We start from the raw sequence: 21,587 nt of genomic DNA on the forward strand, positions 1-21,587 counted from the left end.
GTTTGCGGATGACGATTCGGATGGCTTTACGTCTTCGGGCTTCAGCGTCTCGGCGCTGGAGCGGTTACGGGGATGTCGCGGTGCCAGGTGCGGCTCGTCGCGTTGTTGCTTAGCCTTCGGGGTTCGCAACAAATCCTTCTCGTGCCAAGCTTCGTCTGCAGATCCGGAGCCGCTCAGTGAAGAGTGCTCACTACCGTCGCTGAGCCAATGCCGACTTTCCGAGTTCTCGCCCGCAGTGTGCTGGCGGATCCAGTCTTCGGTCAGTCGTCGGGCAGGCCGTCGAGCACGATTCGCAAGGACCTGGGCGGCACTTAGATATGGCTCAGGTTCGTCTTGACTATTTTCGTCTCGGGTGGCGACGTCGTCGTCGTCTGAGCTCTTTCCGAATGAAAGCGCAGGAGGAGGACGAAGGAAGGGGGTATCAATCGCCAGGTGATGGATTGGTGAGCCTTCGGATTCGTCGCTGGAGCTCTGTCGTCGAAAAGCCCTCGTTTCTTCCGTGGAGTAAGGTGAACCCCAACTTGCAGTCACGTACTGTTCTTCGTTCGGTTGGCTACTCCTCAGAATGTCCCGAGCCCGGTCAGGTAGCCTAGGGGCCGGGAGTGGAGGCAGAACGGGGGAGGACCCGAGGTCCTCGCCGTCGGCGGCAGTAGAGGTGGACGAAAGGGCAGGGGACGTCGGGACCGATGGTGAACGAGGTCCAGTGCCGTCCTGTGCAGATGCAGCAGGAGGAGGGAAAAACGGTTGCTGTTGAGGAGACGTCTTCGTAGGACTCTGTTTCGACGGGAAACAAAGGTTAATGTGGCGTTCTTCTCGTGCGATCAAGGTACCGCGAGGAATGTTGGCAAGGTATGTAACTTACCACGGTGAGATCAGCGCAGACGATGTAGTCGTCTGCAGCCAAGTCTCTGTTCTCGCGTCGAGGACCCTTTGTTCAACAGCCCTCGTTCGGAACGGCATGCACACACAAAAGAAGCAGACCGCAAAAAAAGGAGCGAACGGACGGGCGGGCTGTCGAGATTGTTGACAGGAATAAGGGGGTGGAGGAGATGGGCGGCCCGTGTGATTGGAGACGGGGACAGATTGTGTATATTTGGGGCCGGCGGTTTTTTTTTTGGTCGCGACGCGTATTTTTTTTGGGCGGGTGTGGCAGCAGTAAAAAAAAAAAAAACAGCCAGCAGGAATAAGGTATTACTTGCACAGATTGGCCCCCGGTTCAGGGATTAAAGAACGGGGGTTCGTTGCAGAAATGAACTGGGGGAGAAAATTATTGAATAAGGAATGACATAAAGGCAGAAGAACAACAACGGCGGCTCGCGGGTACCAGACGCATCGGGATCACAGCTTGAGCTTGACGATGATGATATGATCTTGATAGTTGACAGGACGTCGGTTGGAGGGGAACGACGGGATGAGGAGGAAAGAGGATAAAAGAGGTGACTGGGTTTAGTGTGACGCGAGGTGTCGGGAGGGAGGTGAAAAGAAAGCAAGAGGACTGGATGGGACGGGGAGATGACAAGGTAAAGCAACGCAGAAGATGGTAAGGCAAGGCAAGGCAAGGCAAGGAACGGCGAGCCAGAGGTTACTTTTCCTTGAAGATGGTCCCAGGCGGTGGTAGTGGTGGTGGTGGTTGAGTTTCTTGGGTGGTTCGAGGTACTTGCTGGCTCCCCAATCGAGTCAAGGTACATGGATGCATACACAAGGAGCAGGGACCAGACGAGCTAGGCAAAGTACAGGTACCGATGACAGCAACAGGCAAAAAGGCAGACAGGAACGGTGCAGCCAAGAGCTAAAAGAAACGGGCTCGGGTAGCCGTACATTACAACGCAAAGAACACTTGTCTGCAGCCTAGCACGGGAATGATCTCTTGAGCTACGTAGTATGGATACTGCATAGGCAGCATGGTGGGATCCGGCACCAGGAGCACCCAGTACCAGCATAGCACAAGAATGGAACCGTCAATCTGCACCAGCGTGGGTTCGCGGAAGAAAAGGAATGTCCATGATGGGACGGGATGGATGAGGACGTGGTTTTTCTGGGTTGCTTTCGTGGGGCGCCGGTACCAGTGGCACGATTAGATTGGTCGCCGCTACAAGCTGCATATGCACAAATGCTGGGGTTTCTGCTGGAAACAGCAATAGACCGCCACTGGAAGACACCTAGCAGTAGACAACTGGCACTAAACCATCCTATTGGGGAGGGAAAGCGTGCGTACTTGGTGTAGCACATGAAGACGGGCCGTCCTTTGGGAATTGGGGAGAAGGAGGGCCCGACGGGGTTCCCTGCCTGCCTTCAAATGGGATGGACCGGGGCGTACCAGGGACAAGCTGGTTAATCAACGCCAGAGCCCAAGTGCAGTGAGCGGCCCATGTTTGTTTTAATGAGATTCCCCGCTGCACCACGGGCCTGAGCTATGACCAGCCAATCTCGCCTCTGAGTTTGATGGTCTATACTTCTGTCTCTCATAGAAACGATCCCTGAGAGTATGTATACCTTAACATGACCGTTACCCCCCCCCGGAGTCGCCTCCCTTATTTTGCATCACTTTGAAGCTATGGGTGATTTCCGTTGGATGAGAGCCCCGCTGCTTGGATTCCTAGACGACATCGTATTTGCCAATGGCTCAGTGACGGTCCGTGACGTCCTGGACTTTGAATTACACACATGCACAACTTGGTGGCTACTTGTCCACCATATCGTGCCTCTTCATACACTGCTTGTCATCTTGTCCTGCGTCCGACCTTGAAATGATAAGATTCTAGAGACGCCTGATAACACAGACTTTGTGGCTGGCTTGAAGCGAAAGTGCAGCATGTGTCAACTCCATGAGCACTCGGTCTCCCAACGACTTTAGCTTGGAAAGGCCGTCAGCGTATACATGATAAGGCAAATGAATTTCACCGTCCACTAACGCATGTCCTTGGCCTCTCAGTTCCGGAAACGATGAACGCATGAGGTGATAAACGCCGCATCGAGCAAACACACTAAGAAACGGCGGGCTCACCCAATGTCCAATGTCACCCGCACTCACCCAAAATAAAATAAAAAATAAAAAAAAAAAAAAAAGCCACCTGCACGGGAAGGTCTCCCGCTCGTCAGGAATCAGAAACCCACGTGTTGCCCAATCTGCAGAATGCGAACGGAGAGCCTCTCCGACGCGGCAGCCGTTTCGGACCGTAAGATCGGGATGAGGGGGCAGAACAGGAGCAGAACATCAGAGCACGCGTCTCAACCACTTACCCCAGGCCTCAAAACCTTCAGATTTGCGCAATGCACCATATTCAGGTGATGGGTCCTGTCTCTCCTTCATCTAGACTGATAATTAAAAAAAACACCCGTGAGGTCTGAACTTCGGCATCTCGTATCCCATCAAATATGCAGGCCGCCTGCATCTACCTGTCTCACGTTTTCCCGATCCGCAAAATAACATCAGAGAAGAATCCAGTCGAATTAGGTTTTCAAAAGTCAGACATGTTTGTCCTAGTCACTACGCGGTTCAAAGAAAATTAGACAGAACGCGTCGGAAACTAAAACCGGGGCATAGGGAGCTTTGGGCAAAAACATTCCAGCCGGAAAGCAGCGTTGTTCCTGGAGTTTGTGATATTAAAACCTGTGGCTCAATGGGTGGCTCATTGATTTAGAAAGAGGGAGGGGGGGGGAAGGCACATACCTCCTGACAGATTAAACAAAGCGTGCCGGTGACCTTCATGACGTCCTTACACTGGCTCTATCCATGTACATATCATTTCCTCTCCAGGGCTTTCCCAACTCATCTCATGATGACCCCGTTCACATGAGTTGAACTATTAGACCTAGTCATTACAAGAAAGTGAGGCTGATAAAATCTATTTATTGCGCATCCACTACGGTAGAGTCCCATTATGGTCCAACTGATCCATCAATTTCGGGGTCATGAGAAGCCTAGTCGCCCTAGGCCGACCATGAGGGCGTTCAGAGGTGAACTTCATCAGCAACAATATCTATTCAGCTCATCTTCACCAGGGTATACAACTCAGATAGCTACGTTTTGACATTACTCATAGAGAAAGCTTCAAGCCCCTCAGTCGCGCAACGCCGGGTATTAACCTCGCGATGCTTCTAGGGCTCAAAAATACCAAAAGAATCCCTGCCCAATATGTGCATCTCGAATACAACGTGTTTCCCATAACTTCCCTCTCTGGTCATCCTAAAGTTGTTTGTTCCTTCGGTTCGTGACCTCACGGTTTAAAGAAAGCCTTTCCATGTACACACACCGTACGCCATCTGGCAAGCCACAATCGAATGGCCAAAGTTACATCCACAGATTCAAAGCAAACACATGAGATATTTGCTCCTCAAGGGTCACAAAAGATGTCAAAGTTCCCATCCGTGCCCGCAAACACCGGTTCACCAAAGCTCTGCTTCGATGTTGAGTCGGCCGCATTTTTGCAATCAGCTGTGACCATTCCTTGTCAGCTGCTGGCTCTCTACATCGTGCAACCTGGACTTTGACAAGAGGGCACTTACTAGCCTGGGTATCACATTTTGAAACATCAAACTTGGAAGGGCCGTTGTTCGCGGCCTGCGAACACTTGTTCTTCTGGTTGTCGCAAGCACGATTGGCAGCAGTCGAGAAGTCGGGCTTTCTCATCATTAGTAACTCCAGCCAAGCATATAATATCACCTTCTGGCGGGTGAGAACTCACAAAAGTGTCTCCTTCAACCTCAAATGGCCTGTCGGGGTTGTTTGATTTTGTAATCTGTACGCCACCCGGTCGTTAGCAAACATCCTTCCTATCATCTTCGTCCTGGTCCTGATCCTGAAACCCCGCGCGCGCACGCCACAACAGAAGCCACCCGGCTGGAGGCAAGCATTCTCTCCAAAAGACGAAAGCTTCATCGGACCCGGACACGAGAGAGTGGCACTGGCCAAACTTACCGCGGACGCCTTCACGCCTCCCAAATCTCCAGTAAAGGTCTGCAAGTTCTGGGACGCCTGTCTCGGCAGCAGCCCCATCTTCCATCCCATGCCCAGCTCGTCGCCAATATCAAGCGCCCTCGCACCAGCGCCAGCGCTCGAGAGCACCAGCATCACCGCCGAGAGTACGTGAGCTGTTGTCATCCGCATCGTGGCTCGTTTTGCTAGATGTTGCGATAAGATTTGCGGGGTAAGTCGTGAACTTTCGTGTCGACGTTCCTCCCTCCCTTTTTACCGGCCCATTGATCAGGATGCGTGAATTAAAGAATAAAGGTGTTGTCGAGGGTCAACCTCTTGTCGGATGGCGATCGCGTCGTCAACGAGCGCGGGGCTATAGGTGGGATAATTGGCGACACAGCGCTCAATTGCAATATCCAAAAACTAGGGTAGTGGAGGATGAAAAGATCTCGAGAATTAAACTCTCCATCAATCGGAGAACGTTAATTAATGTCGAGGAGAGGAACTTGCATACACACGCTGGGAAGAAGAAGGAGAGAGGGAGAATGTGAAACGTCAAGATCCCAAGCGCCCACTAAAAGCTGGGATGCAACACTACCACCGTAACCCGAAACACCACTGAGACGGGAATAATATTGCGACGACCAACGGCTCTCGGGCCAACCCACGTGATTGCGCCCAGACGGGATGGGTTCCCGGACGGGCGACTCTGCCGGGTCACGATTAATCAGATGGCAGATGCGAATGACGGACGATTGATTACATACTAGTAGCATACTAAGAATGAGTGGGTGGATGAAGGGGATAGAGTTTGCGATGGGCCAGATGAACTCTATCTAATTGCCCCTACTATGCGTCTTAGTCTTACTTCTGTCATTATGTCATTTGGATATTGAGAGTAACAAATGTTTGTGATCCCGTAATATGGCCGTTCTGGCATTATTAAAAGTGTATCTCAAGGTACATACTGTCTTTTTGCGCTGGTCGATATGCGACTCGACTAGAACCTAGTCGGCCATTACCATAGTCGTTTCCAACTGACAAAGGAAGGAGGGAACTCTCTGCTCTATGTACATAATCTCTATCCGCTAGTCCTGAGACTCTGTGATAATGCAACCATGCCTGCCGTAGTAAGCTACTTGGTGGCCCGAAACTCCGCTGGCCGGTCAAATATGCCGGCCGTAATGATAGAATGAAGGAATGGTCATGGAACGATATGCCTGTTTGTAGGCAAAAGACCGTGGGGAATCAACGCTTTCTTCCGCAATAAACAATCATTATGTGCTCGAATAGTATACGCCGCAGCCTTAGAAGTTAGACGACGCGTTTACTTGGTTCGGTGCGTGGTAGCTCTCAAGAGTTGACTGGAAAGGCGTGCGTCCGGCGCCTGGGCTGTTGCCCGCCTCGGCCTTGGCCTCATTGCCATACTGATTGTTGTACTCCATCAGGCCGTCGTTCTCCTCCGCCTGCTTCTTCTTGCCCCAGATTCTCCATGCCACAAAACCGAGGGCACCAAGAACAATGGCGCCACCAACACCAACGACGACGCCGATGACAGTATTACGGGTGGTCTCAGACATGCCAGAAGAAGATTCGCCAGAGTTTGATTCATTAAGACCAGGGGTGCTTGTAACGGTAGACTCGGAGGTAAACGAAGTAGCCTTTCCTTCGGAGTTCGTCGTCGTGATAACTGTTCTAATGGTGGAGGTAACGGGTTTAGCAGTAGTGGATGGGGTCGAAGATGTGGCAGCGCCAGAGGTGGTGTCCTGGTTGTTGGCAGCTGAGGTAGTACTAGTTCTCAGCGTCGTGGACTCCGGGGCAGCGGGGGCGGAAGTAGACGGGGTAGCAGGCGTGGTTGCGCTAGAACTGGGAGCAGGGGCGGTGGTGGTTGGGGCGACAGACGGCGAGGTTGTCGTCGGTGCGGGAGCTGCTGATGTCGAGGTAGTAACAGGCGCCGCGGATGAAGTGGTTGGGGCGGCGGCTGATGTTGTGGTCTCAGCGGCAGCTGAGGTTCCCGATTGTCTCTTGATAAGTTCATCGCGAGGCTGAGCCTTGTTGTTGAAGTTGAACCATGATGCCTGGGCCACAGAGGCGACCATCAGAAGTTGGAGAACCCGCGTAGGATACATTGTGTGGATGGGTCGGTCGGTAAATGCTCGAAAATGTAACCGAGGCTGAAGGGGTCGCGATACCGTGACGGAGTTGTCAGATATTCGTATAAAGTCCTCCCCTGACGTTTGTCAAAATATTTGGGGATCGTCCGTTTTTTGTGCGACGACAATCTGATTGTCTGGTATGTGTGTCGTCAAAGGGTGTGGCAAAGCTGGCGGGCTGGAATCTGGGCAAGTTCTTGCCCTGAACCGGTGGGTACGAAAATAGGAGACCGGCACGGACGGGTTCGCGAAGAATAGGGCAAGGCGAGTGAACTGATGACCTTTGTGGAAGCGACCGAGAGGTTAAGCTAAGGTTAAAAAGAGGTTCTTGGTGAAAGTGATGTAAGGTTAAGTCAGGGAAAACGAGGGAAAGAAGCCGAAAGACACGATAGGGAAGAAACAAGCGAGTGAATGGTTTTTTATCAATGTGTGTTGGATGGATGGGATGAGTCCAGGATAGGATTTTGGGATGGTGTGGAATGGGCGGGAGGGACAGAAAAACAAGACTCGTATTCAGCCAGGAAGAGGGTGGTCTGTGGTTCAGTGGTCAGAAGCAGGTGCCGGTGCCAAGTAAGCAATGAGCAAGCGCAGGAGCAGGGGTGGCAGGGACCTCGTCCTCGACTTTTCTTTCCGTCGCACTGTCCGTGTTGTGGCTGTTCCTTGGGAACCGTCAATCAACGGGAACCCCAAAAACATACGCTACGTTGCTTGGGGGGAAACACCACAGGAGGGGGGCAGAGGGGAGCAAGGGCCACAGGGGAGGGTGCAAGGGACAACGTGTGGGTGGCGACCAAAAGGTAACGATAGTGAGGCGACTGTCCAACGCCTCAGGTTATGTGTACGTAGTGTGTACAGTTCTCAAATTTGTCGGCTTGCTGCGGGATGAAAGGAGCTCATTGGTCTCTATGTGGAACCCTTGGTCCACTGACGGAGCATTGTGGCACGCGATCTTCGGCGTTGTAGCCATTCAGCGTAAAGTTACGAGATGGCCCCATTTCGACGCCGCCCAAACCAGGTGCCTATGTACGAATGTAGGTAGGCTACGTATACTACGACTGTTCAGCGTCTCTGTGCTGGGGAATAATGTTGCTTCGCACTGTTTCTTGTGTGTTTATCCCCCTTCTGTTCCCTCTTACCCATATTGGCGACGGGCGGAGCTGTCAACTACGTTTCGCAGCCAGGTCGTCGTCGGTAAACGCCCCTCTTGGACTTCTGAGGCCCTAAAGTACTGTTTCGGGCCGCAGCATCCGCAGGCGGGCGATTCGCCGCCATCGCATTCCTCCCTCAGTTGCCGCTGACTTTCTGTCTCTGTTTGCTTATTCTTTGTCTTCCTGCAGGCAGCCCAGTTTTAGATCATGCTGGCCTTTGTCATCAGCAGATGTTGGCTCCAAAAATAACATGTTTAGTTGCGTCGGTCGCCGGCGCCGTCAAAGAATAGCATTTGCAGCGAGCGGTGTGAGCAGTTGGCGATGACGATGCGCCGTAGAGCCCTCGGCTTCTATCTACTTCTTCTGACCGAAGATGGGAACGACGGATCTTTTTCGTCCCCGTTCAAGATCCGCCGGACAGAGCAGGCCCAACTTCTTATCCATCATTGACATAATAGTCAAGCTCAACAAGCAATGTGAGCTGTAAAAGGGATACCACTCAGTGGGCAGAACATCTGCAACGGACCTTTAAGCGTGGAAAAGCCAATACTTACCAGGGCAATGCCAATACAACATGCTTGTTCTAGGCCGATCTTGTCTCTATTTTGAGCACCACCCCGTGGCTCTTGGCCCGCGTCCTCCTACGCCTCTACCCAGTAAAGCCCGGCGACAACCCTTTCAGGGTCTTCCAAGCCATTCTCCACCATGCCGGGCCCTTCCACCTCGCATCATTCGTCTTTCCTGCCGGTCATTCGCAGAAATCCGGATTCCACTCTTCCAGAAGCCAGTAGTTGCCTGTCGCTCACCATCTCTCTTGCGAAGAGCTGGGCAAAACACCCCATTATGTGAAGGGTCTTATAGAATGCGGATCAGGGTCGTGAGGGGTTTCGAGCAAGGAAAACAATATGCCATGCATGCCTCCAGTGTCGAGCATCGCCTCACTGGATCGTTAGAATTGCCCTTTACATCGGCCGACGTCACTTCCGGGCTCCATGTTGTTAAACTTCCCCAGTGGTTGCGGAGTCCACAGTTGAGATGCTATCGTCTACCGTCATACCTGAATATCGCGCTTGAGCGCCTTGATGCCAGCCTTGGCAGGATGTCCTCGGCCAGTGGGTCTAGCGGCTCAGTGCTATGTACCTAACAGTAGTAGACACCTCCCCGTGCGCCATTGCCTCAGTGACCACCGATTTCCAGATGAACCTCCCGAAGCCGAGCTGATGGGCAGTGAAAACCTTGACATAGAAAGCCTTGTTTCGCCCAAATTTGCCAGTTGGGGACATCCTTCCTTGGGAGTTGCATCTCGATTTCTCTTCAGCATGGGTTCCTCTTCTTCCCACCCACATCCCGGGGTTATTGAATGGATCTCTCATCTGGGACTGATTCCGGGACAAAAATCCGTCCTCCCGAGAGACACATCTGCCTGCAGCCACGCAACCGGAGGGGCCGGTACTCACGGAAATTTACAGCCTAGTCTGTCCCGTAGTCATCGGGCAAATTCCAGTAGTCTTTTAAGAGACTTTGAGCCGCAACACTACTGACCTTGCCGTGAACCGCTATCGACGTTTCTTACGATAAGACAGGTGTGTATTCGCCCTCCCGTTGGCATAAGGGACGAAATATCAGCCAGACGATCATCAGCCACAGTTGAGCATTAAGTTCTACACGCTAGCCAGGTTGTCTTGACAAAACACCGCGCTCACCGTGCGATTTAGCCTTCCGCTCCCCCCCCTCCTCTCTCTCTCCACTTCTGTGCGGCCTCCCGATGCCGTGGACAGTTCCATAACCTACCTAACACCCTGGTTCAGTCTAAGCCATCCGAGCTGCCAGGAACGGTAAGGGAGTCAGTCCATACGTCAGCCCAAAGGCAGTCAGTCTCCCTCCAATCGTCAACCTCCATCTGTTCACCGTACAATCAAAAGTGTCTCCTCCATATTGTTTGATGCCACGCATTCATCTATCGGTTACGGATACTGTGTTAAACACGCTCTAACTCCTGGTACTCCCCACAGCGCAGAAACATCTGTCAGGTACCAGCGGCCCCCAAAGCAGCTTTAACTTCTGTTTGACGCGCGTGTCGAATTTTCACATCTAGATAGTCCCTTATGTATCCCGAGGTATCTCCAAGCACCATAGTGCACACGTCGCTGCTTTTCAACTCGAAGAGCAAGACATTCGATAAGAACACTTCAATAACCATCGATCTGAAGAGTGGCCTTATCGTCGACGTTTTCAAACGAAATGGTGACTGTGATATCAATGTGAAACGGGGTGACATCGACCTTCGCGGGAAGGTCGTTATGCCAGGATTCGTCGATGCTCATACGCACGTCTTCTTGCATTCCTACGAGTGAGCCGCAAAACTCGGGGTACATTTACCTCTCTTTCTGACAATGATCAGTGAAGCTTCTTCCACCGTGCAGGAACGCGATGAGAGCATCGTGGAGCGGATAGTTCGCGCTACCAACCATCTTCGCGCCGCCCTGCTCTCTGGATACACTACCTACAGAGATTTGGGTACAGAGGGGATGTGCTCATTCGACGCGAACTTGAGGGATTGCGTCAATCGCGGGCTGTTGCCCGGTCCTCGCTTGTTCGTAGCCACGGAGTGTCTTGCGAGCACCGGCTCCTACGAGGTTCGTCACGAAAACTCATTGGCGGTCATGCCACGCATTGCAGACGTTTGTGATGGCCCAGACGGCGTCAGAAGGGGAGTCCGACGCCGCGTAGGCGACGGCGCTGATGTCATCAAATTCTACGCCGACTACCGACGGAAAGTCATGCGGTTCCCGCCTCCCATTGTGCCATCTCGTGATGTAGTTCTGTTTCCGCCCCCGGATCCTAACCCAGCCGCAGTGATGTTTAGCCAGGAGGAAATGAATGTTATTGTACAGGAAGCCAAATTGGCTGATTTGCCCGTGGCCTGTCATGCGATGACGACAAAGGGCGCTCTCATGGCTATCAAAGCCGGGGTAGACACCATCGAGCATTGTAACGAAGGGTCTGACGAAGTTCTCCGCGAAATGCGACGGCAAGGGACCATTTTCGTGCCGACGTTGGCAGTGATGCGGCCCTCGCCTGACTTTGACAACATCCTCAAGAGAGTCAAGAAAGCGCACAATCTTGGAGTGCGTCTAGCTGCTGGTGGCGATACCGGTGCATTTCCTCACGGAGAGGGTGCTTTGGAGTTGGAGCTTATGATCCGGGCCGGGGTGCCTGTTGTGGACGTCCTTGAAGCATGTATGGTCGGCGGCTGGGAGAGCTGCGGCAAGGAGAAGAGTGGCTTTCTCTTTGGTTCCGTTGAGAAAGGCTACAGAGCGGACATCATCGCTCTGGAGACTGACCCCCGAGATGATGCGGGAGCTCTGCGAAAGGTCGACTTTGTGATGAAGGACGGGAAAGTGTGGAAGAAAGACGGGTGTGCAGTCGGCTTCGTCGAGGACCCGGCAGGTAAACCATCCGTCAACACTACTGATGATTCGGACTGGGTTATCGTTTGATATTTTTTTCAAAAAGGGACTGGCCGGGTATGTGTAAACGTAAGCGTCTCGGTTGCATTCCATCATTTGTCGTTAGGCCATCATAATAAAGTCACAAGAATGGGCTTGAACCTTACAAAAGTAGGAAATAGCACAATGGCTTGTAATTTTGGTCTTGCTGAATAGTCTTGGGAATCAAGGTCAGATAGCGCATTAGTCGATCTTGGAGTCATTTCTAATGTTAGCATATGTAACGATCCGATGCAACATTGCATCGTCAGACCAGCTCCGCTCGCAGTCCGCCGAGACCCTTGACTAAAACACGTCAAGTAATTATCTCCGCCCATCAGAAAGCTGCAATGATTGCCGGTAGATCGCCGCACGGATTGTGGCGTGCTAGGCCTGCGAAGCCCTGTAAAGCTTATTTTTGCCTTTCTCGTCTTGGCTGTGTGGTAGAGCTTCAGTCGAACCACATCGTTCAAACCTCCAAACACACAGGAATCGGACGAACGTTTCGCATGTTAAGCTTTTTCTCCAGACGCGTTCTTCCGGATTCCTTCGATATGAACGCTGTCGGTTTTGCCGCGAAGGCGCTGCTGAAGCGCGTAGAAGGACCCCGAACTGTTTTCTGGGATTCTTGAGTGGGAAGGTATAGACTACGACTGCTTCCCCACGAGTGCGACCACGGAGGCTAATACTTGATTGCTGCTTTTGCACTTGAGTTTGCACTTGCCGATGACCTGCTTGTCCTGGTCATTTTGGCGTCGTCCGTTTCCAAAGTCCTTTTCCTCGTCCAGCAGCTGGTGGCGTTAATGACGTCCAAACGCCGTCTACTCCTAACGTCTCCTTAAGGCCGTGACAACCACCATAAGGCTCCTGCCAGTATGAGATTATCGGTTCTGCAGATCTTCTCATTGGCTCTTGGTTACGCATTTGCTTACTCGGGCGCCATCGCAGGCCGTCCATCATCCATAATTGTCGATGCCCACAAGAGGGAACGGCTTCAGGATGTCGTGACATGGGACGAGTACTCACTCTTCATCCGTGGAGAGCGGGTGATGATCTATTCCGGAGAAATTCACCCATTTCGCATACCCTCACCATCTTTGTACCTGGATCTCTTCCAGAAGGCCAAGGCTCTCGGCCTCAACACGATATCGTTCTATGTCGACTGGGCACTGGTAGAGGGGAAGGCAGGCAACTTCAGCGCGGAAGGAATATTTGATCTTCAGCCGTTCTTTGATGCTGCGACCAGAGCGGGTATCTATCTCATTGCGAGACCAGGGCCGTACATAAACGCTGAGGTTTCAGGTGGTGGCTTTCCCGGATGGTTGACAAGGCTTCAAGCTCGGTTGAGGACGTCGGAGCCTGAGTTCCTTTCCGCAACGGACAAGTAAGCCTCGAGGAAACCCATGTGCCCATAGGTGGCTGACGATGCATATAGCTATATGGCAAGGGTTTGTGACATAATTGCCAAGGCACAAATCACCAACGGAGGCCCGGTCATCCTGTTCCAGCCAGAGAATGAGTACACCAATTTTGAAAAAGAACGGAAGCCTGATGGCGAGTACTTTCAGTATGTCATCGATCAAGCCCGAAATGCCGGCATTGTTGTTCCGATGATTAGCAACGACGCCAGGCCAGAGGGCCACAATGCTCCTGGGATGGGCATTGGGTCTGTCGACATTTACGTAGGTTAATACTCCAATGTGTGGAAGACTAGTAGCTAATAGGTCTAGGGTCACGATGACTACCCACTGGGATTTGATTGTGTACGTTCCAGTTCAAGAGTCTTTCAAGTTCTAGTGATATTAATGTACCCAGGGGCACCCTGATGTGTGGCCGGCTGACAGACTTCCCACCAAGTACCGCCAACGACACCTGCAGCAAAGCCCCGACACTCCGTACTCAATATTAGAGGTATGATGTACAGTTTTTGCAAAAAAATTTCCATCTGACAATCAACAGTTTCAAGGCGGATCTTTCGATCCATGGGGCGGACAAGGTTTCGAGCAGTGTGCGGCCCTTGTAAATCATGAATATGAGCGGGTATTTTATAAAAACAACATGGCAGCTGGCGTATCCATCTTTAATGTTTATATGGTTAGTAAAAGTTCAGGTTCCTTAAACCTCGAACGATAATACTAACTTGACCAGCTGTTCGGCGGGACGAACTGGGGCAACCTGGGACATCCTGGAGGTTACACTTCCTACGATTACGGAGCGGTGGGTTTGAAGCACTTGAACCAAATGGCGTTACCATGCTAATAATCTGTAGGCAATCAAAGAAGACAGAAGTCTCACAAGAGAAAAATTCTCTGAGCTCAAGCTCCAGGCCCAGTTTCTAAAGGTTTCGCCTTCATACTTGACAGCACGGCCGCGCAACATGACCAGGGGATTCTACAGCACAAACACAAACGTGGTCGTGACTCCATTATTGGGAAATAACACAGGTTCATATTTTGTCGTTCGACATTCGGACTATAACAGCACGGCCACTACGTACTACACCCTGCGACTACCGACATCAGAGGGTGTCATTGCCATTCCTCAGTTCCCTAGCCAGCTTCAAATCGGTCGTCGCGACTCCAAAATTCATGTGGTTGACTATCGGGTTGGGAACATGACTTTGCTATATTCGACGGCAGAGATATATACGTGGAAACAGTTCCCAGACAAGACGGTCTTGCTAGTTTATGGAGGACCTGGTGAAATCCATGAGATGGTCATCAAAACGACAGCATCCCCCTTGCTTATCGAGGGTTCAAACGTTAACCAAAATTACTTGAACGGAAACTTGATGCTAACGTGGCGGACGTCAACTAGTCGCCGCGTTATACGGGTTGGCCATCTTTATGTTTACCTGCTGGGTCAGTAGTGTCCTTTCGGCATTACCTTGGTGATGATCTCCGCTGATATGTAGCAGACCGAAATTCGGCATATAACTACTGGGTACCAGACATGCCTGGAAAAGGTGGTCAACCTGCATACGGGACGTCGCTCATGAATCCTGATTCACTTATACTTCGAGGCGGCTACCTTATTCGATCCATATCAATTCAGGGCGAAACCCTCAAGATACGGGCAGACCTCAACCAGACGACAGAGCTGGAAATTATCGGCGTGGGCCCCGGGACTACAAAGCTGGAGATGAACGGCATCTCAATCCAGTACATGCAGAACAACCTCTCCAACTGGGTTGCAAACACATCTCTTGTGGATAACAAGCCTGCTGTGCCAGAGTTGGCCGCACTGAGATGGGTTTACATGGACTCTCTCCCAGAGATCAGCCCAGGATACAACGACTCGGCCTGGACGATTGCCAATCACAACACATCCAACAACACAGTCGCCAACATCACCACGCCAGTCTCTCTCTTCACCTCAGACTACGGCTTCCATGCTGGTACCATAATATTTCGCGGCTACTTTACCGCAAACGGTACAGAAAATACGTTTAATATCACGACCCAGGGTGGATCGGCCTTTGCAAGCTCCGTGTGGCTCAACGATACCTTTCTCGGCTCCTTCTCCAACGGCCCAGACGCCTCGGGGGATAACAACGCGAATTACACCCTCCCGGAGCTCACCGTGAACGCGACTTACGTGCTCACCATTCTCGTAGACACAACAGGACTCGAAGAAAACTTCATAATCGCCACTGACACGATGAAAATCGCACGCGGAATAATGGACTACAGCATCACCTCGCCATCAGGCTCCCAAACGAACATCACGACGTGGAAACTTACAGGAAACCTCGGCGGCGAGGAATACGCTGACCGTTTTCGCGGGCCTTTGAACGAGGGAGGCCTTTTCTTCGAGCGCCAGGGCTACCACATCCCCTCACCCCCTTACTCGGCTTTCACCCTACGGTCTCCATTCGATGGCACCAACGCACCGGGGGTATCGTTTTACGCGACAAATCTCACGCTAGACCTCCTCGCAAGAGACCTCGACATCCCACTATCATTTGTCTTCGACAGTATCACCACCGATAGCGGCACAATAGGGGCTTACCGTGCCATTCTCTACGTCAACGGATTCCAGTATGGCCGGTATGCAAGTAACATTGGTCCGCAGACAAGGTTTCCCGTTCCAGAAGGTATCCTCCGTTACCAGGGAAACAACTGGATCGGCCTCGCGGTTTGGGCCCTTGAGAAGGGCGGGGCAAAGGTGAAGAACTTCCGGCTCGAGGTCGATGGCACACCCGTCACGACAGGGCGAGAGGACGTCGAGATTGTCGAGGGACCTGGGTGGACGAAACGAGCCGGGGCATATTAGCCCATCCAAAGGTAACCACATTCCTCTGCCGCACTTCAAAACATAGTCTTTGAGAAATACATTTAACTTCATGTTCCTAAAATCGCCGCGGGTAATCAACCTACTGAAACCCGTACGTCATATCTATACGTCAGTACCACCTTGCTTTGTACGCGAAACGTTTTCCGTCCACGTAAGTGAATTCATGTTTCAAGACGAGTTCGAACCGATTCCTGTGCTTCCTACCGTCGGAGGGGGAGACCACACGCTCCATGCTCATTCTTCGACGGGCCTCGTGCTTCCTCTTATCCTGCCACCTCGGACCGTGGTTGCCACCGGGCGCAATCTGTCCTACAGTCACTTCAGCCCCTGCCTGTGCTGCTAGAAGCATCATGAATTTAAGACATTCAGCTTCGTCAGAAATCTTCCTTACGCCGAGATATCAACTGGTAATACACGAGTGCTATTTCACTGTTCAATGGCCGAAACTGAAACTCAAAGCGGTCAGTCACAGACTTTGCGCCCTGCAGTAGTCACCCATGACAACGAAGAAGAGTTCTCATGAAAAACGATTTTAATGTCAGAGCTATCTCTAAAGCCTCCACAGACGAGGAAGGGCTACTCTACATGCATAAGAGTTTCCTAGCTGTACTAGCAGACCCCTGAAACGAGTAATGTCGACTCCTCCCTAAGATGCTAAGAGAACAGAATCGAATGTCAAATAACCACACCAACCACTTGTGGGAAACCTTTACTCCTGGGACATGCCTCATAACTATCCGAAGAAGAAAATCCTGGCTTGTTTTCTTTCCCTGGAATTCAATATCCCGGTGCAAGTAGATGCTTGTGAAGGATGGAGCCTTAGGCGGAGCGGACGCTAGCCATGTCGCTCATCTCTGTTCCATGGTTGTCATAACGACCGCCCTGCTGGCTTGCCTTAAGAGCTCGCTGGGCGTCGGCGGCAGAGCTGATTGGCTTGGGGCTTCTCTCGAAAGCACAAATGGCTGTGACGAGCATGATGCCGCTGATGCATGTTAGAAACACGGTCTGGTCTCTGAATGCGATTATGTACACCTCCTGTATGCGACGCAAGAGACCATCGGGCCAGTCAGCGGAGGCAGTGGGTGTCTGTTGAAGCGTGGCAAGCTGCTCTTTCGTAAGGTGTTGAATGATGGCATCAAGCCGGTTGTTGAAGAGAACAGTGCAGATTGATAGGCCGAGGCAACTACCAAGAACGCGAGCCTGAGCAATGGCGCCCTGGGCGACAGCCTTGTCATCCTCAACCGCTGCAACAATCGTAGAAGCGCCGAACGACACGCCGACTCCCAACCCGACGATGAGAGTGAAACCATAAGCAGGCACAAAAGACGACTCGACGTCCGTGAGAAGAAGCATGAGACTGACACCAATCACCTGCATTGCTGACGACATTATCATGAGAAAGGCTGTGTGATTATGCTTGCGGCAGATTGCACCAGCCAGGAATGATCCCACGGCAGTGCCTGTCAGCATAGGAAGAAGGTGAACACCGGCGTTCAAAGGATTTTCATGCTGAAGTACCTGCATACGCTCGGGAATCGCGACGGTCAGGACAACGTATGGAGCTCCGGTTAAGAAGGCAACAATCAAACCGCATATGTAGGGCCTTCTTCTCGCGAGCTTAGCGGTGAAGACGGGCTCAACGTGGCGGCATCGTCTATGGTCGGTAAGCTGACAGTATGTTTTGTTGAGGTGTATCTCCCAGCAAATGAACACAATCCAGGAAATTCCAGAAACGACGAAAGACGATATAATAGCCTTGTGATCCCAACTGTACACTCGAGCACCACCTCGCTCTATGCCAAAAACAAGGGTGACGGAGGCACTTAAAAGGCTTATCATGCCAATGAAATCGATTTTCCGAAGAGCCTTCAGTGAGAGAATGCTGTGTGCTCGATGCTCGACTGGGAAGAACAAGAGGATGCAGAGCGTGGCGAGGCAGCCAAACGGGATGTTGATGGCGAAGATCCAACGCCACGAGACTCTCGAGGTTATCGCCCCCCCAAGTATAGGACCCAAGAGAAAGGCAAGAGCTAGCGTAATTCCAATCAGAGCTCCCATTAAGCTTGGGTTTCTAGCAGGGCCGTGTTCCAGAAGACAAATCTGAGCGAGGCTATAGAGACCAGCGCCACCGATTCCCTTGAAGGCGCGACAGATGATCAGAGTTGGCATATTCGGAGCACCGGTGCAGCCGGCGGAAAAAGTCAGGAATATGCCCCAGCTGTAGAATAACACGGTGCGGCGCCCATATATGTCACTCAGTTTAGCAACGCCAACGGAGCAGCCCATGTAGGTAAGAAGATACGCCAGGAGGATCCAAGGGGCATTGGCATGGTCGTGGAACTCAATGGAGATGGTGATGAGCGAGGTGGCAATGATCGAGGTGTCGAGTGTAGAGAAGAAAAGGCCCAGAAGAAGACTAGATGGTTAGCTAGGGTCAGTGGATGAGAGTTATAGTCTCTTACCTGAGGATGAGAAAAGAATTACGGACAACAGCCGGAAGTCCCAACTTGCGAGCTCCGGGGATCAGATCGTTGGAGTAAGCAAAGTTAGCGACAGCGAATCCCGCTCTGTCCCCTAGGGATAGATTGGGATAGGGCAGAGGCTGCTCTATCCGCTGGAGAGAGGTGGAATGAGATGTCTCCATTGCTGCGTTTGATGATTGCCTTAGTGAAGGGAGTGCAATACGGCCTTTTGTTGCTATGCAAGCGCGAAAGCTGCGAGTAGCTTTGATCAGCTTTCAGAAGAATATGATCAACGAAGTCTTTGATGCTTCCAAGCTGCGCTTCCTACTAGCAAGGAGGAAAGAGTTGGGATTAAAGAAGAGAAAAAGGATGAGATGTGACAAGAAGGTGGTGGGCGTTAGTTAAGGGTTGATAGCTGTAATGGGGATGAGCTTAGATTGAAAGGGGGCAAGCAATGGGTGTTGGGAAAGCTTTAACCAGGAACAAAATGTGCAAGACGACTCGTAGCCTTCTTCGTCCTGCATGCAAAAGTAGAAGCACCCAGCCTATCGTTATGTGGAGAGAAGAGGGCTAAAAGGTAAGAGTATGCCTCTCGTTAAGCCTTGCTCTTGCCAGAAAGTGATCTCCTCTTTGGACAAAAGGAGATTTGTTAGTAGGGGCACAGGTTGCCTCGACGATACAAGAATGGCTGAAGGTGCAAGGAGAACGTCGCCTGGCAGTGTCAGCATCTAAGAAAATGAGTAAGAGATCTCATCACCGTCAACAAATGGAAGACAAGGCAGAGTGAAAAGGGAGGTGACGGTGCACTCAATAGCCTTCGGCGTCGGTGGTGGCGACCGCAGTATATACATGTAATTCTAGAAGTCTGACAGCAGCCCTTCGACCAGAGAAGGCCCTCATGACTTCCAACAAAACTACCCAAGACGGTTAGTTTCTGTGAGGGCCGTAGTTGATTAGATCAGACTGAGTTTGAGATTTCCCCCAGTCTCACACTGTCGAAAACACGGATGATGACGGGTGTTGTGCAAGGTTAGACCACCACTTAAGACGTTAAGACTTAACGAGATCCATGAGATCCATGAAGTAGTCACCTTCTTGCAACCGTCACCAATAATTGCATACTTTGAGACAAGTAGCCTTCCTTGAAGCTTTGGGGTTGAGGTATATGGACGAACGAGAAGCGTCTTTGCCCAAATCGTCATTCAAACAATTTTTGTAACATCAGGACTCACACATCCTGTTGCTTGAGAAGAGAAAAAGTTATCATTGCTGGACTCCCAAAAACAGTACAGTAAAGTTGAAGCAACACAACCAAGACCACTAAGTGTTGGCGTAGACCCAAAAGGCCTTCCGTAACCGAGGCCGTAGCTTTCGTAAACCAACCACTCATGTGCGTTGGGGAAAGAAGAACAGTGAATTCTTAAAAAACAACACTGTCATATACCATTAGTTGTGCTTGATTAAAATAAAACTGACTGGCTGTATTCGGCTGTTGCTGCAATAATCCGGTGGTGTTACCTTGTACACGCTCGGTTCGGTTGCTTTCAAAACCACGAACAAGACTGAATGACGAAAAAGCGGCTAGATTGGTACGTCTCTAATTATACCGCCACTGGCATGTACTGAGTTCCACTTGCACTCTGTACATCAAGATGCCTCGTGGTTCCTCGTGGTTGAGTGACCACGACCCTGAAAGTTGGTTCACATATGAGTCACAGGGTTCCTCGAGGGCCTTAAAACTTCTCATGTTATTAGAGCTCGTATCATGAAGCGAGAAAAACGAAAAGAACAAGAAAGGACGAAAGAGTCATTGGGAGAATTCTTTCTTCTAATGCCGAGACTGTGCAGCATGTTGAGAGCAAGGTTAAAGGAGTCACATTAGCCCCCTTACGGCTTCGCATGGGTTTCCCAACGAGTTTTGAGAGGGTGATAACATCCTCCAAATCTCAGAAAGTCTGAGAATTCATTTCATTGTAATGGTGTGTAACACAAGCCAGTGGAGACGTCCTGCCTTCACCCTGAGTCTTTGAGCGTTGTACACTATCTTGTCAGACAAAACTAGTTCGTCTTGGTTTGCAAGAAGTTCACCTTTGGGCCTTTGAGCATCCGCATTTGATCCAGCTCTTTTGGTAGGCGCTACAGACAAATCTGCCAGTCTATCAAAGAACATCTCACGTTGGTAGAACTGGATTTCTTTCAAGGTCCGTGTGACTGAGAGGATAGCCGAGAATGGTTCATAAAGGTGAGAAAGGAGTAAAAACCTTCTAATGAATTGAAACCCCACATATAATCAAAGCTACTGCCGTGTAATCTGTCTTAGCTAAGGTAGAAGATACAAGAATTTGATACTGGTGTTTCGAATTCAACAAGATTTCCTGCAAATCATGCAATTCCTTTTTAAATAACGAAAAGACTTGCATATATTTTGTTCTATTCAGTAAGATCAGAGGACCTAAGACCTTCAGCTCGCTGGACACGCCACTTTTTATGATACTTAATGTGTGGTTTGGTCGCTTTGTCTGACATTTGGCCAACATTCATGTCTCAATAAGGGTTCCTGCATATGCCAAAATCTGTATCCAGGAAGGCTTCCCTTCAATCAAAAGATTGGTGTTTATTCTTTAATATTCAAAAGAGGTGAGATGGGGGAAGGAGTTGTGGAATGGCTGAGAACCCAGTTGTTTCCATAATTTAGACCAGTATTTGGTTAAGTTGTGTCTGTCCAAGCGCAAACGTCATCCCATAGCCTGAAATACTCTAGTCTACTAGGTTACAGAGTATCGCATCAATCACAGCCCATCTCCAGTAAGTAGGGAGTCACATATCTCTTCACCGTGGAGAAGTCAGTAGTAGTTGTGGGCCAACGCCGCCACAGAAAGGTGTAATCGGCCATTCTTCGGCCAACCAAGAGTTGACAGCTCGATCTAAGAAGTGAGATACCCTGGGTTCTCGGACCGAGACTTAGTTGTGCAACGGGATATCCAAGCTTTTTTCTCCTACAGCAGCTGAATACCACGAGGGCTTTGTCCTCGTAGCTCATCATCGAAAGATAACCTACTTGACATACTTTTACAGTTCATCTGCCCGAGTCATACTGTCAAACGTCCCGTCCTCTAGGGAACCCG

General features: G+C 50.9%; 5 protein-coding genes across 5 annotated transcripts; 2 read left to right on the plus strand and 3 right to left on the minus strand.

Annotated features, from left to right (window-relative positions):
• Positions 1–4,334: 4,334 nt before the first annotated feature.
• Positions 4,335–5,107, minus strand: CTRU02_207467 (uncharacterized protein; the record flags this gene model as incomplete). The annotated part of the gene is made up of 4 exons (XM_036719144.1): positions 4,335–4,435; positions 4,507–4,621; positions 4,686–4,739; positions 4,919–5,107. The coding sequence occupies 4 exons, from the start codon at positions 5,105–5,107 to the stop codon at positions 4,335–4,337; spliced, it is 459 nt and encodes a 152-aa protein (XP_036588851.1).
• Positions 5,108–6,222: 1,115 nt separating this feature from the next.
• Positions 6,223–7,044, minus strand: CTRU02_207468 (uncharacterized protein; the record flags this gene model as incomplete). Its single annotated transcript, XM_036719143.1, has 1 exon — positions 6,223–7,044. One exon carries the CDS (start codon positions 7,042–7,044, stop codon positions 6,223–6,225), a length of 822 nt encoding a protein of 273 aa, XP_036588850.1.
• Positions 7,045–10,609: 3,565 nt separating this feature from the next.
• Positions 10,610–11,716, plus strand: CTRU02_207469 (amidohydrolase domain containing protein; the record flags this gene model as incomplete). The annotated part of the gene is made up of 1 exon (XM_036719142.2): positions 10,610–11,716. The coding sequence occupies one exon, from the start codon at positions 10,610–10,612 to the stop codon at positions 11,714–11,716; it is 1,107 nt and encodes a 368-aa protein (XP_036588849.2).
• An 863-nt stretch (positions 11,717–12,579) lies between these two features.
• On the plus strand, positions 12,580–15,979 carry CTRU02_207470 (glycoside hydrolase family 35 protein; the record flags this gene model as incomplete). Its single annotated transcript, XM_036719141.1, has 8 exons — positions 12,580–13,088; positions 13,140–13,386; positions 13,435–13,467; positions 13,520–13,615; positions 13,664–13,798; positions 13,853–13,921; positions 13,974–14,565; positions 14,622–15,979. The coding sequence occupies 8 exons, from the start codon at positions 12,580–12,582 to the stop codon at positions 15,977–15,979; spliced, it is 3,039 nt and encodes a 1,012-aa protein (XP_036588848.1).
• An 840-nt stretch (positions 15,980–16,819) lies between these two features.
• CTRU02_207471 (MFS multidrug transporter) lies at positions 16,820–18,644 on the minus strand (the record flags this gene model as incomplete). Its single annotated transcript, XM_036719140.1, has 2 exons — positions 16,820–18,416; positions 18,463–18,644. 2 exons carry the CDS (start codon positions 18,642–18,644, stop codon positions 16,820–16,822), a joined length of 1,779 nt encoding a protein of 592 aa, XP_036588847.1.
• Between the last annotated feature and the right edge of the window lie 2,943 nt (positions 18,645–21,587).

The sequence above is a fragment of the Colletotrichum truncatum genome, assembly GCF_014235925.2.
Source record: "Colletotrichum truncatum strain CMES1059 chromosome Unknown Contig_0004, whole genome shotgun sequence".
NCBI lineage: Eukaryota > Fungi > Ascomycota > Sordariomycetes > Glomerellales > Glomerellaceae > Colletotrichum > Colletotrichum truncatum.